The following is a 20011-nucleotide window of genomic DNA, read 5'->3' on the forward strand; positions in this document are numbered from 1 at the left end:
TTTGGGGCCAGGAAGTTCTCTGTAGCTGGGGGCAGTTCTCCAGAGAAGCCAGTGAGAGTGAGCTGTAAGCTGTAAGCCACCCACCCTGCACCGGGATGGATGCAACAGTCCTGGTTGGCTGGCTGTGAGGGGGAGGGGGGGGAGGCGGGGGAGGGGCTGGGGGGAAGCGGGGAGGGAGTATCCAGGAGGGCCAGCAGTGTCTGCCACCCTCAGAAAAGTTTCAGCTCACTCATGAAACTTTCTGGAGTGGACATAATAATAATGGCTCTCTCCTTGGGTGGGGCTGATGACTGCTTAGTACCATGGTTAGAAAAGCACTCGGGAATTGTCCTTGATTTTTATTTTGCTAGAATCCCCTGCAAACTGGAGGTTATACACAAGCTCTTTGTTTTGTTATTCTCTGTACATAAATTTCCTTTTTTATTGAAGTACAGTTGACATACAAGGTTATATTAGTTTCTTTTTTTCTTCTCATTTAAAAAATCTTTTATTAAAACTCCCCCTTTATTTGCCTTCTTTTTATATATATATATAGAATTTATTGTCGTACACAAGGTCTTTGAATTGGGTTTTCCTTCTTATGTGGGGTGTGTGTGTGTGCGTGTGATTTTACCTTGCTTTAAGGGTCCCTGAGACAGATGCTAGACAACAGATGAGAAGGACCCAGGAAGGAGGAAAGGAACTCCATCCAGGGTTTGGGCTTAGTACCCCTCCCCGGACCTCCCACCCTGTCGCTGTTTCCTTCCATTTTTGCCCCTTCCCCGTAGGCGAGGCCTCTTGTGTGAACGTAGGCCTCCATGTGGTCTCCAACCTTAGATCTAACCATTTGAGCACAAGTTGTCCTTTGTCCCACCTCATGTCACCTTTCACCCCTGGTGGTCCCCTGCAGAATCAAGAGTGTGTGGGAAGGCACAGGATTTTGGGACCCTGCCCTCTGTCACATTCTGGGTTCTCTGCACCGTCACAACTCTGTTCTGTCCCTCTGATGACCAGGGGCATTCACAGCTCTCCTCCTGTACTCCCTGGTACTCCTCATTCTGCCCCAAAGTCCTTCCCACCACAAAGGAGAGTGTGCTTCCACCCCTGGCAGGGAGGCGGGAGGCGTGGCCAGGTGCAGGGACCACTGCCAAGGCAAAATTTGTCTTTCTACTTTCCGGATTCTCAGGAAGAGATACAAGTTATGTAACACCGAACAGCGTGATTCTAGAACTTTTGTGAGAGCAGGCATGTGTTAAAAATTTTTAAGACTCCTGAACGCTGAAACGTTTCCCCTCAGCCCTGCATCTTCCAATAAATTGCTACTCTGGAAAGGAAAACCAGTATACCCGTGCTTTTCATATTCTCAAGAAAAGTCCTCATGCTCCGGGAGTACACATATCCCATTTTGAGAAGCCCTTCAACCTCTTTCGACTGTTTTCAAGGCTCCTGCTAAGGACCCCTGGCCACTTGCATCTCCCTTTGTCCACTGCCCACCCCGGGATTCCAGGCTTCAGCTGCACTGGGTGCTGGCTCGTCCCTCCCAGGTACTACAGCATCTTGCCACCTCTTACCAGCTAGGATCAGAGTGGGTGTGAATAGCTCCCTGCAGTAGGCACCACCTGGTTCTGGCTAGGATCTTTCTCTGACCATCGGAGGGCGACCAAGGTGAGAGCAGTGGGTGCAGGGTGCCGTGCAGTCTTGGGGGAAGCCTTTTGTCTCTCTAGGAAGGGGCTCACTAGATCAGTGATCCCTTGGTTCCATCCAGTACTAACAGTCCAGGAGCACAGAACCAACTGGTCCATGCAACTTGGTTGTCATGGCAACAGAGACACTAAATGGTCCATAAGTGGTAGAGCTGGTTATTTATCTATCGGCAGGTAGGTGGTCAGGTGGTCAACCATGAAGATGTGGTGAACCCGATCATGCTGAGGCCCTAGGCTAGCAGGATATTAGTTCGGTGGTGACCATAGCAGTCACTGAATAAGGAATGCAGGCCAGCCATTGTGCTTGGTAGCTCAGATAGCATTCACCCACTTAATCATGCATCCAACACCTATTTTTATTGATATATATGGCGTGCCCCATCCCCCTCAGCTGGGGACCCAGAGATGAATCAAGTTACCCTCAGTCCAGTGGGGAAGACAGACAAGCAAGTGGACTTGTGCCATGACAGAGGGCAGCACAGAGTGCTCTGGGCCCACAGAGGATCAAATGACCGCCAAGCCTAATGGGACCAAGATGGCTTCTTGGAGTAGAGGCGCCTGAGCTAAAGCATGGAGGGTGAGCAGCAGCTCTCCAGGCAAAGGAGTGGGGGGAGGGGGAAGGGCATTTGAGACGGATGAGCTTGCAGAAAGAAAGGGGCTGGGGCGGGGAAATGGACGAATGAAAGAACGCATGAATGGCAGAGCTGTTGTAGACAACCGCAGGCGGCTCGTTCTGATACCCTGGAAGAGTGGGGAGAACAGTGTGATTTGAGACGAGACGTGAGCAGTAATCGGCTGGTAAATCATCTCGAATGTTCTATTACAGAGCTCAGAGCTGACCTGTAAAGCTCAGGGAGCCATGGAAAGGTTTTATGTGACCACATTTGAATTTTGGAATGATTCCTTTGTTTGCTCTATGGAGACCGGGGTAGATGGGGCAGGACTAAGGGTGGGGACTCAACCAGGAGGCAGTTGTGGTTCAATGAGTTGGGAATGACGGTGGCCAACCCAGCGGGGTGGGGCTGCAGGGACGGGGCTGATGTGGCACTGGTGAGCAGGTAGCCAACGGGTCCTGGTTAGATAGAGGCGAGTGAACCTGGTGGGTGGGAGGGTGGTGACACGGTTCTCAAAGATGGACAACACCGGACGGGGAAAGGACTCATTGGGAAAGATGATGCGTTCAGCTTGGGATGTGCTAATTTGAGGTACTTGGGCGAATCCGAGTGGAGGGCTCCAGCGGGCAGCTGGAGAAAGGTCAGGGCTGGGGAGAGTGGTCGGGCCTCCACAGCACACAGCGGGCAGTTGCAGCTGGGGCCGTGAATGAGGCTGCCCAAGGAGAGTACTGAGGGCACAGAGCTAAGGGCACAACTGTGTGGAACACCAGCAGTCAGGGACTGGCAGAAAGATGATGAGCTGATTCAGAGTCTGAGAAGGAAGGACCAGGAGGTAGGAATGAGCCAGGAGGAAGCATCACGGAAGCTAATGAGTGGGTTTCATTAGCATGCATCCTCCGGCCACCCGGCATTTTGAAAATTCTCATTTTGAAAATGAGAGAATTGAGGCTCTAGGGGATTTAGACTCAGGGTCACGCAGCTGGTCAGTGGTGGAGCTGGGATTTGAACTAAGGTCTCTCTACCTCTAAAATCCAATAAACTATTTCTTCTATACCATGTTTAGCAACACAGAGCTTGGCACAAAGTAGATGCTCAATAAGTGTTTGCTGGCTGGCTGGCTGAATACTATTAGCAGCAAAAAAGGCTAAAAGATTTCAACAAACAAGCAGAAAAACCCTGCAGTGTGCCTGGGAGCATGTCCATAGAACGGAAGCAGCTTAGGACTTTTTATAGCCTTGCAGACATGGTGATGACAAAGGCTTGCCTTCCTTCAACTGCTCTGTTAACGATCTTTTAAAGTCCTTTCAGAGCAGGGTTTTTTTTTTTCCCCCTCTTCTTTCCATTCTTGCTTGCAAACGAAGGATGATTTTAGAATCCAAGCCTTTTTTATTTTGCTAAAGTACATGATGAGTAAAATGGCCTCCCAGTCAGCACTTTCCAATTTTGAAAGATGCTAAAAACTGATCTTTAAAGGCATGTTTCTCTTCTTTATGCATCAAAGGGCCTTGAGGCCTGCTGGAGAGGATGGGATGCAAGGCGGGAAGGCAGCACCACCTGCAAGGCTGAGCCTCAGGGTGGAGGGCAGGGAGTGACTGGGGTGGGGTGCAGGCCGGAGGGCCAGGGCCCGGCTGGGCTGGATGCTGCCTGCCACATCCACCTTTAACCTGTTCTCAACAGAACAGGGCCCTGCCTGGATCCCTGTCCCACACGGCAACCCTAATCCAGGACGGAGCCTCAGGCAAACGCCCAGTAACTGTTTGTTGAATGAATAAATGAGTCGCAGGAGCTGCTATTCAATACACACAGAGATAATAAGTGCAATCCCATTTATAGAGTTTTCAAATATAAGTTTTTCTTGGAGTTAAAGACGGGTTGGGAGGAGGTTATAAAATCCCAACACTAGCTAGCACTTACTGGGCACTCACTATGTGCCAGGAACTGTGTGAAGCAGTTTGAGGATCATTTCATTTAATTCTCCCAGCAACCCTGGAATTAGGCCCTGGCATTATCCCCATTTTACAGGTGAGGAAGTTAAGACTAAGATGGAAAAAGGAGTGGCCTGAGATACCCTGAGGCTTGTTGGTGGAGCTGAGATTTGAACAAAGCTCAGAACTCAAAGAGACTCTGGCACTTCTTAATTGGGAAGCTTCGTGGGTTCCAGGAAGGTATAGAAAAGTCTTAAATACTGGAGTGAGGGTGGGGGGGTGCTGCAGCCCTATTTCTGCCATCAACTCCCCCGGGGACCTTGAAGCTCCTTTCTGTCCTCTGGCTTCAGGTTTCCTGGATGTCATATTCCGTGTATGAGGAAGGAGAATAGAAGCTGTCTCAGTGCCCTGCAGGGTTTGCCTGCCCTTGGGGAAGGAGATCAGGGATGCTGCCAAGACCCCTCAGAGCCACCAGACTGTGCAGACTTGTCTCAGGGCATGTCCCTGAGGCCAGGGAGGGCGGCACCAGGAGCCAAGGGGAAGCTGGCCCCAGAGAGGACCAGAGAATCCAGGCTGGGGTGGGACGAGAGGGCAGAGTTCTTGGCTGCAGAGCAGGGGGTGCAAGAACGTTCCATGCCCGTGGCCCCAAGCCCCCTGGTGTGCCTGTCATCCACTCTGCTTCACTTACACGTCCTTCTGTCCGCAGGGCAATGACGTGAGGATCATCCTCGGCCAGTTTGACCAGAATATGGCAGCAAAAGTGTTCTGTTGTGTAAGTAAAACTTTTTCACGGCACTGTGTCTTTGGGGGGGGTTCACGAAGCTTTTTCTCAGACTCGTTCTGACTGCCTGGTCTGAGCGGAATATAGGACTGGAAGCGGTTATTGGAAGCAGAAGTGTTATTTTCACTGCGCTTTCCTCTTTGCGGGGAGCTAAGCCTCCGGGGCTCAGAACAGTACAGTCCTGGGAGGAACTAGGGACCTCAGTTGACCAAACCTACTGGCTAATTCCTGGTCTAAGCCCTGTCGGCTAATTCTCTGCCCATCTACTCACCCACACTTGATGGAGGCCTGCTCTATGGCACAGCCTCTCCCGCTGAGAGACCAGACCTCGAGGCTGAGGTGCCTCGGACCCCCTCCCAGCCCTGGAACAGGGCTCAGAGCCTAAGTTTAGAATAATCTCTCAACTGTTCAGTACCTACCCCTGAATTCTTTACAATTGTCTGGTGTGTGATAGGCTACACAAAGTAGTTTTTTTTTAATGCCTTATCTCATTTAATCTTCTCAATAACCATGTGAAACAACTATCATTATCCCACTTTACAGATGAGGGAATAGAGGCCCAGTTTGTGGTAGAGCCAAGGCTCCATCCCCTTCACCTGACCCCCAATCTAAAAGTCTTTTTTTTTAATGTTTATTTATATTTGAGAGAGAGTGCACAAGCAGGGGAGGGGCAGAGAGAGAGAGACAGAGACAGAGAATCCGAAGCAGGTTCCAGGCTCTGAGCTGTCAGCACAGAGCCCGATGCAGGGCTTGAACTCATGGACTATGAGATCATGAAGTCGGACGCTCAACCAACTGAGCCACCCAGGCACCCCACCTGATTCCCAATCTAATCATCTTTTTTTCCGTATGATGTTTTAACCTAAGTACTTGCACGAATTCTAGCACAGAAACTAAATCTTTGGGTTTTGATACCCTGGCTCCCGTCCCCTGCCCCAGGTCAGAGAAGAAGCAACAGAATGGGAGCCGAGTCCTGTGAGTCGTTATCTCCCCAATAAGCTCTTCCTTGTAGACTGAGCCTATTCCAGGTATAGTCTCTTGTGATGGGCCTTAGGCCTCTGTTCTCTTTGATCTTTTGTCAGTAACTTGAATGAGATTATAAAAAGCAGACTTTGTAGGAATTTTGGAAGTTGTGAAATATGTTGGATGACAGATCCAAGGTGCAAAGAACCCTAACAGGCTGGATGGAATGTTTGATTAAATCTAAGAAGATTAGATCTAATAGCGCTACTAGAAGGTGACATTAGCACAAATCAAGCTGCCTATGTCCATGGTGGTGTAGAGGCATAGCTGAGGAGTACTGACTGTGCATTTAGAACAAAAGAGACTTTGGGGTCTTGGTTGACCTCAAGGCTGCTGTGAGTCACCAGTGTAAGCATAACTGCCAGGAGCCAAGGGGACCTCAGGCGCTATGTCCACACTCAAGGAAGGTGGCCCCTCAGCTGTCTGCTAGAGAGACACTGCCTGGGGTATCCTACTCAGCTCCTGGTGCACCTTTCAGGAGAGAGGCAGGAACCGAAAACACACCAGGAGTGAGGAGAGAGCAGTGACCTGAAGCCACGGTCACACAGAGCTATTTTACCCCGAAGGCTCAAGAACAAAATGAGAACCTGCCTGATCATCTCCCAATTTACCAGGGAGGAGGGAAAGGCCACGAGGCTGACATTTCTGGAGACCCTGGACAGAGTTTAGAGCTCAGGAGTCGGTCTTCTGCTTGGGTGCTGAATTTGGACTTGTTGTTGACACTCTGGGAGCCTCAGTTTTCTCATCTGTAAAGTGGGGATAATAAAGCACCTGTCTCATAGGATCGTTGTGAAGATTAGATGAGCGAAAACACTTGGCACAGGGCCTGATGAGCCCTCGGTAAATGTCCGCAATCTTCTTTTGTTTGTCTATGTAAAGTCTCAGGCATCTGAGAATGGAATAGACCATTGCTGGGCTGGTGAGTTTACTATCAGATGGTCTCTACAAGATTGTATTAAGCATTCTGTGCTCCAGGTAAAGGTAACAAGGGGTCTTTCCATATGAAAATCTAAGGAAGAACAATGAGAAAAACTGAAAAAATGGAGCACATTAATTTAATGCCTTTTACTTCAAAACCTTGCTTGTCAAGTTTTACTCATAAACCTTTACTCATAAAACCCTGCACATTACCATCTGAGCTCCAGAAATGGCCCGTTTTGAAAAGGAAAATAATGCTCTGTATTGGAGAATGTAATCTCTTTTGGGGGAGGAAACTGGATTTTATCCCCGCCACCCTTCTCCATATCCCCGGGGCCTTGCAGACAGCTGGCACACGGTGGGTAATAACTCCGGGAGAAATAAATTAATAAAAAATGATCCGTGAAGACACCACAGTGGTCGCTGGCCATCTCCCTTCTCCAAAAACTGCAGACAGACCTCATGTTCTGCTTTGAGCCAAACCCAAGTGGAAGCGTGGCTGTGATTTCTCTCCGTGCCATGCACTGGGATTCTTTCCTGAGTGGCATTTCCAGCCATGGTTTCTGCTCCAGAACAGACCGAGGGGCTGTCTGCCTCTTGACCCGAAGCCCCGGGCTGCCTGCCTTCCACATGGCATGGGACACCATCCACCTTCTTGTCCCACTTTCCTCTTTCCTCTCATTGGACGGTGGGTATTTTGAGATGGGCTTTATCTTAGGGTCTGCAGGTGGCTTTGTTGAGGAGTTCCGTAGAGCTTTTTGGTTGGCTGTTTATTCCGCGTGTCAGACCCTCAGACAGAACCTGCCCTCCAGGGCTTGGAGCCTTATCTGGTTAGGAAGCAATTCTTCTGGCAGGTCTGGAAGATCCCCAAGAGAGTCTGCTCAGTGTCTTCTTATGGGTGGGTGACAGAGGGAGGGGCTGCTCGGAGCAGAGACTCCCTACCCGACTCCTCACCCCAAAAAAGGCTTCCTGCCTGTGTCGGGGTCAGAGTGCAGATCAGATGGATACAACCGTATCTCTGCCATCCAAATGCCGCTTTGCAAACTTTGCAGCGTGTCGCTGTGTTCTTGAGCCTGGAACTGCCACCAGGGGAAGAGCAGACTCCGGCAAAGCTATTTATAGCCCTGTGGCAAAGTGTTCATTTGGGCTTAGCACAGCTTGAGCAGGTCTTGTCACTTTTGTCTTCTCCCTCCCCCCTCGGGGGTCTATTCTAAATTCTCTAACACTCACGCCTGGGTTCTGGTTTTAGCCCCACCAGCTGTGTGACCTCAGGCAGGTCACTTTACACCTCTGGTCCCCAGCTGCTGCCTCCCCTCTAAAATGGAAGCAGCAGTCCCTGCCCCATCTGTCTCACAGGATTGTCAAGAGGCCTGAATAAGGCCGTGGAAGGGAGACCATCATCCCAACTGTTAACTGCCTTCCCAATGTGAGGGTTTATTACTATCGTTTTTGTGAACTGTAATATGAAAAGGGAAATGTCCTTCTTGCATGGGGAGGGGAGGAGACAAAAGGAAACATTATAAAAAGGGGAAATTGGATTTTTTAAAATAATTCACATCATGGTTACCTGTCTGCAGCCAGTAAGAACCAAAGCGGTCCATGAGACTGAAGAAGGTGAGCTCAGGACTGCCTGTTGCCACGTGGCAGGGCTCTTTGGTGGCCCACAGGTCCTGAGATCACATTCCCACCGAAGGCAGAGAAAGTCAACACTGAGGTGACTGTGTAAACCAGAAAGGTGTTCCTTTAGTGACTCCACAACCACTTATCGGGTGCCCTGTGCACACCAGCCACTGTGCTGAGCACTGGGGAACCCAGGGGAGAGCGGACCCCACCCTACAAAAACTGTCCCTTTGACAAAGGAGACAGACTAGCACACCAGCAGCTACTCCCAGCTCACGAGCATAACAACCACAGCCCTTCTGAAGACAGAAATGTCAGAATGGAGGACTGGAGCCTTCCCCTCAGTTGCTTTCGATGGTGGATGGTGTATTTAAACCAGTCCACCTACCTTGCAGGAAACCCTCTTAGACCCTCACTCAAAGCCTATTTACTTTTGTTCTGCACATATGTTTAACAGCCCAGGTGCCCCTTGTTCCAAGCCATAGCAGTTTAAAACCAGCAAGTTCAGAGAGGACAGGGACTGGATGGCCATGAAGAGTGACACCCTAGACCCAGCAGCATTACTGTGCCCAGCCCACAACAGTGACTGGTGTTCAAAATAAAGCTATGCATTACAGAAAGGAGAAGGGAACAAGAAAGAGTTCCTAAAATGTTCCTGAATGTAGTGCTGGCTGGACACGGTACACGTATTATCTCATGTAGTTCTTACACCAACCCAGTGAGATAGGCTTTGCCTTCCACAGGCTATAGATAGGAAAACTGAGACCCAAGGAGTCGTGCACCAGAGTTACCCAGCTGGTGTGTGGCAGAGAATCTAGTGCTGCTGGACTGTGGTCTCCCTTTTTGTTTGTTACAGAAGGTCAGTAGAAAAATGTTTATCTTCATCCAGACTGACTCATGTTCTAAACAAGATGTGTCGTCCTTCAGATGGACTAAGCTTCTATTTTCTGGAAAATTCATTCGCAAGGAACAGCTCCTAATGAGACAAGGATAGGTCAAAGAGCTGTCACGGCAGGTCCCTGGGAGGCTCCTGACTTCCTGTTCTGTGCTGCCTCTAAATTATCACGAGGTCTTTGTCCTCAGAGAGGAAGGCAGACCTGCCTGTGTCTGAGTAGAGCTCCCCTCGTCCTCGCTCTGCATCTGTTGACTCCTCTTTAACCTTTAACCTCTTTAACCTCTTTAACCTTCCTAATAAGAGCGACTATCTTTTTGCCTCCACCTTTTAAGGTTGAGAAAGCTCCCAAAAAGTTTTCTCTATTTTGCTAAGAAAAGAGGGGAATTTCCAAAAGTGGACTTTGAATCTTGTCCCCTTGACTTAGCTGTATGTGTTTGGGCAAATTCTTCAATCTCTGAGCCTGAATTTCTTCATCTGTATGATAGAAATAATAATACCACCTCATAGGTTGTTTTGAAAATAAAATAAGATCATATGTGTAATTGGCCAAACATGTAACAGGGGCTCAAGATATGTGAGTTCCTCCCTTTCAGTAAAAGATGAGAGTTGTAAAGTCTCACAGACTCTGCCATTAATACAGTGACCTGGGATCAATAGGAGGAGCCTTTTGTTCAAAAGTCTAGCCTCCAGGCAGAATCTGGGATTATCTTTTCTTTAAAAGAAAGTTTCTCGGGACTAAACCCCATTCATCAGAGGGAAACCCAGGAGACTGCCTGCCTTTGTTGAGCCAGGATTTTATTACATAATTGAGATATGAGGGCTGCCTATGTTTTCTACACTTGTGATGGGGGCAACATTTATAATGTAGCTGCTGGAGAAATGACTATGATCTGAGGATTCATTATGAGAAGTATATCATCTAGAATTGGGGAGGCGAAAGTCCCATATCATCAGAGAAGTCTGGAGAAAAGGCAATGTGATCACTGCTTTGAGGGAGTTGAAAGGCTTTTTCATTAAGTGATTTCGGTTTACTCTCCAGAGCCTTCACTGTACCAATGAGCAGAGGCTGTGGAGATGAGATCTGAGTTAAGGAACAAACATTCTAATTCACGTGTACCCCAATGAGATGTTCTGAACTGCAGGACGGGCTTTCTTAGGCGTTAAGAGAGTTCAAAGAGTTGCCTTCAGTTCCATCTGAAGGAGGAATGGAGGAGCACTCCTCTAACTCTCAGACTTGACAGTAACTTTTCTCCAATGTACAGATGCTCTTAGGGGCTCTGACCCACCTGCCGTGGGCAGACCCTGGCTTGGCATCGAGACCCTAATGAAGGGCAACCAGAACCTTCCTGGAGTCCAAAGCAATCAATCTCTTCTTGTCACATTCTCCTGGCCTCTGCTGTAGGCCAAGAGACACAGAGGGGTGTGACATCAGTTGTTTCCCAATGTGTTCATGGCTCTCCAGGAATGAACTGCAGGATTATTTAAGGTTCATGTTTTAAAGTGTGCACAGGTCAGGGGTGCCTGGGTGGCTCAGTCGGTTAAGCCTCCAACTTCAGCTCAGGTCATGGTCTCACAGTCCATGAGTTCAAGCCCCACGTCGGGCTCTGCACTGGTAATACGGAGCCTGCGTGGGATTCACTCCCTCTCTGGCCCTCCCCAACTTGTGCTCCCTCCCTGTCTCTCTCTCACAAAAATAAATAAGTAAATGAAGTGTGCACAGCTCATCACAGTGCACAGAGAGTATCTATTGCAATGATCATATAATTTTTATCTTTAGTTCCAATAAGGTGACATATTACATTTATTGATTTGTGAATGCTGAACCATCGTCCTTGGATCCCAGGGATAAATGCCACTTGGTCATAGTGTATAATCTTTTTAATGTGTTCTCAAATTCAGTTTACTAATATTTTGTTGAGAATTTTTGGAACTGTATTCATCAGGGATATCAGTCTATATAGTTTTCTTATAGTGTCCTCATCTGGCTTTGGCCAGGCCCTCATATTTAAATTTTTATTCAGTGTTTATTATTTTATTATATATGTTTCCAGTAAACTACCTTGGATCTCTTGAGAGATAACAAGGAGAAAAATTAATAAATTCTCTGGTAAGAGGAGGCCTGAGCCCTCTCCACCTGTCTCACAGGGCACAAAGCCTTGAACAAATGTTTGACTCTTGGTACCTTCATGGTCAACCCATCTGTTGCAGGCATATGAGGAGAACATGTATGGTAGCAAATACCAATGGATCATCCCAGGCTGGTATGAGCCTTCCTGGTGGGAGCAGGTGCACACAGAAGCCAACTCATCCCGTTGTCTCCGGAAGAATCTGCTTGCCGCCATGGAGGGCTACATCGGCGTGGACTTCGAGCCCCTGAGCTCCAAGCAGATCAAGACCATCTCAGGAAAGGTCAGTGCCGCGGTCTGCCCATTTCAGTCTTCAGGCCCATCTCTTTTGATCATCTTGTCTGATGATGTTGGCACAAAGTACCCAGTTCTTATTCTAGCCTTTGCTGTGGGACTCTGAGCAAATCACTTGGCCTCTCTGAGCCTGTTAAATGGGGATAGCCAGCCATCCACTGCATGCCCCTCTAAGGAACTGTGAGGCTCAGATAAGGTATGGGTGCTTTGCAAGCACAAAACACAGTGTTTATGTAAGCGATAGAGTTGTGATTTTTATAGCACCAACTACAGGCAGTCTGCCTTTCACACTCTGCCAGAGTTTCACTCCATGTACCTCTGACCTGCAATGTCATTTCTCAGGCTCACTGATGCTCCTGTCAGCCTCGAGGGGAGGACAGACCCCCTCAAGTAGACTTTGGGAAACATGTGCCATAGACCGGCCAGACTGACTTGAGCCCCAGTTTTGCCACTTACTAGCTGTGTGACCTTGAGCTTGGGTTCTCCAAGCCACTGTTTCCTCATCTGTAGAGTAGCAGTAAAAATACTGTCCTCTGATGGCACATGGTACGGTGGCCGACACGGTGCCTGGCCCTTCATTGCTGTCATAACTGGAAGCAGGACCTTGGACAGGGTCTCCACATGTTCCCACAGGCATTACTAACCCCTCCCTGTTTATCTTGGAGGGCTGTGAGAGAGCCAGTAATGTGGCATTCCTGAGTATTTCAGAAGTTCCCCCGTGATTACCTATCAGGGTGTTATCAAGAATCAGGTGATGGTGGGCCTGGTGAATGACTATAGTAACATCTGTCTCTGAGTTCTAACCACCAGCCAGAATTGACAACAACAGTGGGTGTAATTCTCTTCTGCCTTCTCTGAGCTCAGGTTGTTAATTTTTCCACCCAACCACAGCTCCACTGAAGGAATTAAACTTCATGACAAAGTTATATATATACACATCTATATAAAATCGTTTATATATAAATTTTTTTATCCATTATTTAATCTCAATCAGAGCCAACTCTATAAGAATGATTTATTGATTTCTCAAAAAAATGGCAAATCATTAGGACACATTTTGTAAACAACTCTTTAGATCATGCTGGCACCTGAGGGAAGCTGGAAAAACACTCTAGCTAGAAAATGCTGGAAGAAATATTTTCATACAAAAATCAATGAGCATATAGAAAGTTTTTTGAGATGCTGAATAATGCACAGAAACAACTCATTTTATTTCAAGTGTTATTTTTAAAGGTGTCAAAGTTCGTAGCTTATCAGCAGAGACTTGAGTCCGGGGACTCTCTAGACTCAACCTCAAAATAACATAAGATTAGGAAAATGCAAAGACTAAGCAAAGGATTCCATGCAAGCAGGCAGCACAGTAACTGAACTGAGGACTTAGGAGACCAAAGACAGAAATGATTACACACGAGGGCTGTGAAGCCGGGGTGCTTAAGGGTCATAAGACACCGCAAGAAGGCCTCGAATGTCGTTCTAAGCAGCATGGATGTGGCAGGGTGGGTGAGCCATGCACGAATGTGAGCAGTACACAGTAATGCATTTTGGGAAGATCATTTTTGGGGTGTCTTGGGGGAAATGCTCTGACTGTAAAACAGCATCTCCCAGGTCACTGACTTTAATTTTTTTCATTTTAATATTTTTATTTGGAGCTAGTGAGGAGGCTGACCTCACCCCCATAACTCTGTGCCTGGGAATGGAATACTTTGTGGTTATTCCTGGGGCTGTTCACTTTACCCCTCAGTATGGGTTACTCACTGACAGGCCTCCCAGAAGGAAATTAGTGCCATTAAAACAGAGCTAGGCTCCTGGCATAGGGAGCTTCCAAAATTCCAGGACACCCAGTCCCTGTCTCTAAGGTTTGAAGCAAGAGACAGCATTTCTGAGGTGCTGGGGTGGCTCAGTCGGTTAAGCGTACAACTCTTGGTTTTGGCTCAGGTCATGATCTCATGGTTCATGGGTTCAAACCCTGAGTTAGGCTCTGTGCTGACAACATGGAGCCTTCTTGGGATTCTCTCTCTGCCTCTCTCTCTCTCTGCCCTTCCCTGGCATGTGCTCTCTCTCTCTCAAACTAAATAAATTTAAAAAAAATTAAGACAGCATTTCTTACATTATCCTGAGGTTACAAGATGATTGAAATTATTCGGGAAAACCTGGGGCATCTGCCTCTTGAAAGCAGAGGGTTTAGGGCTCCCCTACAGATCATCTAGACAGGATCAGATTCTCAGATCCTTCCAGTAGCCAAAGAATTGCTACTTCTCAACTTTAATTTTCTCCACTGGTCTCCCAGGACCCCCACAGGTCCAGCTTGTGGTGACCATATCCCCAGAGATTTCCCTTGCCCAAACTAAACAGCCCCAATCCCTCCAGTTGGAATTCACATGCCCAGCGCAGAACCTAAGGGCAAAATTTAAAGCCATGCTTGAATCCTCAGTAGTCAAGATGAAAAGTATTTTCATCAAAATGCAATATTTTTTAAAATTCAAAATTAACACACACAAAAATCCATGATGAACAAAATATCAATATTTTAAATGAAGATAAGATTCCCAGGACTGGGATTAGGTTGAGCTAAGTGATTTAGGTCACACAATGGCAAGACTGGATCTTGTCTGTGTTTAAAATTCTGATGTTCCTCATGGATTTTTTTTTTTTTTGCATTTGTTTTGATTTTTAAAAATACTGCCTTCAAATGTCATTGGTCTTGATTATTGAGGTATTTGGCTCCCTCTTCCATGTTACGCCTCGCTCGCCTCCCCCTGGTCCCGGCCCTGAACAGGTTGTGTTGATCCAGCCCCTTCCGTGCTTATAGCCCATCCTCCGTGCTTGCTCTTGTTGAACCGTCTCTCCTTGGGGTGTGGGGCCCGTGGTTGAATAAAACATTCTTATTTGTGGTCTGACCACCGCCAAGTTCCCCATCTAACCTCCAAGAGTCTATGGTCAAAGGAAAGTCTAGAGAGGTGGGAAATGGTTCCTGAATTTGGATTTGTGTTATACGTGAGTGCTGGGGACTGTGGTCAGCCTGACACAGGCTGCTGAGCTGATGCCGATATTGGGGTCCATCAGTGTCCATGAAGACAAGCAGACACTTGCAGAACCAAGTGAATGAGCTCTTGACATTCTCACTAGGGAAGCTAAGGGGCAGAAAAGGCTAAGGAGACATACCCAAGATCCTCGTAGTCGGTTGAATAGCGGCCCCTAAAAAGGTATGCCCAACCCTTGGAAGCTGTGAATGTGACCTTAACTTGAAAAAACATCTTTGCAGATGTAATTGATTTAAGGATCTTGAGATCATCCTGGACTATTCAGGTAAACCCTATATCCAGTGGTGAATGTCCTGAGAAGAGAAAGGCAGAGGGAGATTTGCCACATGGAGAAGGTCATGGGACAGCGCAGGCAGAGACTGGAATGATGCATCTTTAAGAAAAGGAGTGCCAAGGATTGCTGGGAGCCGCCAGGATCTGGGAGAGATGCATGGAACATTTTCTCCTGCAGAGCCTCTGGAGGGAACCAACCCTTAGTTTCAGACTCCTGGCCTCCAGAACTGGAAGAGAAACAACTTCTGTTGTTTCAAGCCATCCTGTTGGTGGAAATTTGTTATGGCAGCCCCAGGAAATTGGTACAGTCACCCAGCAGGTCAGGGACAGCCCCGGGACCTGAAGCCAGGACTGCTCATTCCCTACCCAGGGCTCCTTCCCTTCTGCCATGCTCTCTGCCTAGACTTGCAACGGGCTTTGAACAGAATGCACCCAAATCAGCCCTCTCTGTCTCAGTGGGGCACCTCTCATAGGTGGCATAACAGGAGAGTGTGGGTCTGGTGGTCAGGAGATCTAGCACAAATCCTGGCATTCTCACCAATGAATCGGCCTCCATAGCTAGTCACCCCACCCCCACCCCAGTCTCAGTTTCCTCAACTGAGAATGAGAGATTTGAACCCAATAGCTCCAGGGGTCCTTCCACAGCTAAGTTCTCTGGCTCTGTGTAAATATGGTACTGGGTTCTTACAGTGAGCTGTGTGACAGGTTGTAATGTTAAATCTTGGAATCCCCAAGTGACTCCCAGTAGAGAAAGTTGCAGAATCAGACAGAACAGTGGCCCCTCTTGGAACATGTTCTTTGAGGTTCCCTCTTCCATACACCTGTTGCCAGTGTCAGGACATCCCCAACTCTTTCACTGGCATCCAGGAGAGTTCTGGAAGGAAGAAAAACAAGGTCATGGGCCTCCAGAGCACGTTCATCACTCTCCTCCTACTGGAATTTCCAATGATGGGACAAGTGCAGACATTTGTGCTTCCCTGAGGCCATCCGGAGCTCAGTCTCCTAGAACCTCGTGAGGACAGTCTCTAGGCACTTGCTTTGGCTCCACTGTCTGGCCTATTCTCCTCACTGAGATTCCCCATTACCACTCTTCTCCCCCTTAAAGACTCTTTGACATCGATGATTTCCATTGTCAGCTTTCACTTTTCAAAGTCCCACTAGGTTTGTTTCCAGTGTGAGCATTTAAAACTCTAGTTAGGTTTCTCTGGTGATGGCTCAACCTCTCTGGACATGTTGCCTGTCCTCCTGCTGAGGCACAGAGCTGGACCAAAGCACCAGATGGAAATGTTCCCAGAGCCCTGGAATCCCTGGGGACCTCAGAGGTGGCCCCAATCCCCCATCAAATGCACAGGCTCATTCTTTGGGAGAGTTTTGTAATGTTTTCCGGCAAGAACCTTCTGCAACCACCCATGACTGTCGACGCAACATGGCAGAACTGGAGGAAACACAAATCAAGTGGGTGCTCAACTGGAGCTGGTGACCCAGAAAAAGCTTCACCCATCTCATTATCACTGCCGTGTGAGCTCCCTGACAAAGAACGTGGAACTTTTAGGCAAATTCTAGGTTCTAGAGAGGAGGAAGGGAAGGGGCCATGGAAAAGTAGGCATGCTCCCTAGGGAGGTGACCCTTCACAGTGCTGCTGCCTCTGCCTCCCACCTTCCCCAAGAAACTCCTCTTCCCTTTTGCTTCCCTAGGAATTCACTTCGATGGGGGACAGGTAGTGTAGCAGAGGAACACAGGCTGTGGGGGGAAGGGTGTAGTAACCTATGGAGGGTCTTAAGGAATAGGGCACTGGCTAGATTTGATTTTTGGTGCCACCACTTCCCAACTGGGAGACTCTGAAAGATGGTTAGTTGTCCATACCAGCATCCACAACCCCCGTCCACCTCAGTAACACAACTCTGGTTTTTAAGTAGGAATGTTGCCACCTAGCTGAAAAGGGACATTCCCCAGCTTCCCTTGTAGATAGATATGGCCAGGATTCTAAGTCTGGCCAGTGGAATATAAGTAGAAGTGTTACGTGGGACTTCTGAAAGTCTCCTTTAACGGGAGTGCTTCCCTTCTCCTGTGTGTTGGCTGGATATGGATGGGATGGCTAGAGACCTAGAAGCCACATTGGGTCAAGAAGTGACTGTGAGAAGGAAACTTCATTCTAGGGTGGTGTTGCCTACAATTTTAGTATATGTGCTGCCAAAGCGAGCACGGGTGGTGTTGCCTACAGATAGGAGCTGGCTCCCTGATTACACTGTGGAGCTGCCCTAGCAACCATGCACTGCCTACCCATGGACATTTTTTTTACATGAGGAAAAAAAAAAACTATGCCCAAGTCACTGATAATTTTTTTTCTTTTATATACAGCTGAATCAGATGACATAGTGATAGTGATCACTAGTGATACAGTGACATTGAGCCAGTCATTTGACCTTTCTGAAATTGTTTCTCATCTACAACATTGGGATAACAATATCTCTTTTATAAGATATAAGAATTAGATAAAGTGAAGCAAAGAAAAGTATCTTGCAGAGTCCCAAACACACAATAGGTGTTCAGAAAATTGTGGTTCTCTTCCTCCTTTAGCACAGCAGCCTCAGGGCCAGAGAAAGGAGTAGTGAGTCAGTTTACACACACCTACACACAAATCTGCTCTGGCTTGTGATTGGGATTTTACTGAATTTGTAGATTGATTTAGGAAAAATTGACTTAATAATATAGTCTTCCAATCCATGAATTTTGTATATTCTTGCTTTTACCTGGGATGTCTTTAATTTCTCTCAGAAATGCTTTGTAATTTTCTGTACAGAATTCTTGCACATACTGTGTTTGATTTATTTCTAGGTATTTGATGTATTTTGTTGAATCTATGTGCAAATTACTATTGGGTGCATATGTAGGGTGGAATTTCTGAGTCACAGAGTATGCATATGTTCAGCTTTAGTAGACCGTGCCAAACAGATTTCTAAAGTGGTTGTACCAGTTTACACACCCACCAGCAGTGATTGAGAGTTCCAGTTGGTTCACATGCTCACCAACATTTGGTATTGTCGGCTTTTTAATTTTAGCCAATCTAGTGGGTGTGTAGAGGTATCTCATTCGAGTTTTAATTTACATTTCTCTGATGACTAATGAAGTCGAGTATCTTTCCATATCTTTACTGGTCATTTTGATACCCTCTTTTACAAATTTCCTGTTCAAGTCTTTTGCCCATTTTTCTACTTGGATTCTCCATCTGTTTCTTACTGATTTGTAGAAGTTGTTTTTATATTCCGCACATGAATCCTTGGGTGATTATATGTACTATTTATATCTTCTCCCATTCCTGAACTTACCTTTTCTCTCTTAATGATGTATATTGGTAGTAGTCTAGTTTATTGTAGTCTTAATTTTAATGTAGTCTAGTTTATTAGTCTTGATTTTAATGTAGTCTAGTTTATTAGTCTTCTCTATTATTTTAATTTTAATGTAGTCTAGTTTATTAGTCTTCTCTATTATTAGTATGTTTGTGTTCTGTTTAAGTGTCTTTGCCCACCCACACTCATGAAAACATTTTCCTATCTTATCTTTTAGAAATTTTGTTTTCCCTTTCACGTTTAGATGTAGAATCCACATGAAATTGATTTTATGCATGGTCTGAGGTAAGATCAAGATTCATTTTTTGTTGATATTAATAACCCGTTGATTCAGGACCATTTATTGAAAAGTCCATCATCCTCACCACCAGCACCGCCATGCTAGAGTGTCAACTCTGTCATATATGTAGTGTGCATGGTGGATCTGTTCCTGGATTTTCCATTCTCACTATTGGTCCATTTGCATATCCTTTAACCAATACCACTGTCTTAATAACTGAAACTTTATAATAAGACCTGATACCCAGTAGTGTAATCTTTCATCTTGGTTCTTCTTCTTTAAGATTTTCCTGGATGTTCTTGGCCCTGATGTCATTTTTCATTTAAATCTACTCACATATTTGCACTTTTTATTACCTTTCATTCCTTCCTGCAGTTCTGTTCTTTTTATGATCATTTTCTTTCTACCTGAAGAACTCTTCTTGGTCTTTCTTTTACTGTGGGTTGGCCATAGACAAATTCTCTCTGTTTCTGGGTGTCTGAAATTTTCTTTCTCGCACCTTTAATTTTGAGGTGTAGAATTCTAGATTGTCCATGATTTCTCTCACCACTATAAGATGATTTCTTTGTTTTCAGGCTTCCATTGTTTCTATTAACTCAGCTGCTTGACTTTTTGTTGCTCTTTTTTTTTTCCATTATGAAGTTCTTCTTTTTTGTTAAATTCAAGTTAGTTGCATACAGTGTAATCTTGGCTTCAAGAGTAGAACCCAGTGATTCATATCTTATATATGACACCCAGTGCTCATCCCAAAAAATGCCCTCCCTAATGCCCATCACCCATTTAACTCATCCCCCCCCCCACCTCCCCTACAGCAACCCTCAGTTTATTCTCTGTATTTGAGTCTGTTGCCTCCCTCTCTATTTTTATCTTATTTTGCCTTCCCTTCCCCTGTGTTCATCTGTTGTGTTGTTGCTCTTTTGAAGGTAATGCATCTTTTTTCCCTAGCTGCTTTTAAGATTTTGTGCCTTGGTCTTCAGTTTTACTATGCTGTACTGAAATGAGGTTTGCTTTGGGTTTATCTTGATTGTAGTTCACAAAGTTAATACAAGTTCATGAATCTGTGGATTGATGTGTGTTTGGAGAGATTCTAGCATAATATCCCTTTAAATATTCTCTCTTTCCTCATATTCCAAGAAGACAATTATACACATGGTAGACATTTTCAAAATATTCCCTATATCTCTTATGTTCC

The 20011-nt window shown here is 46.4% G+C and overlaps 1 protein-coding gene across 1 annotated transcript in view; it reads left to right on the forward strand.

The window, feature by feature from the left end:
• GABBR2 (gamma-aminobutyric acid type B receptor subunit 2) overlaps positions 1 to 20011 on the forward strand; it is a 348681-nt gene that overhangs the window by 182155 nt on the left and 146515 nt on the right. Inside the window, exons 5-6 of the mRNA XM_027039527.2 lie at positions 4928 to 4993; positions 11667 to 11867. Coding sequence (XP_026895328.1) covers positions 4928 to 4993; positions 11667 to 11867 — 267 coding nt within the window. The remainder of the gene's footprint in view (positions 1 to 4927; positions 4994 to 11666; positions 11868 to 20011) is intronic.

The sequence above is a fragment of the Acinonyx jubatus genome, chromosome D4 (assembly GCF_027475565.1).
Source record: "Acinonyx jubatus isolate Ajub_Pintada_27869175 chromosome D4, VMU_Ajub_asm_v1.0, whole genome shotgun sequence".
NCBI lineage: Eukaryota > Metazoa > Chordata > Mammalia > Carnivora > Felidae > Acinonyx > Acinonyx jubatus.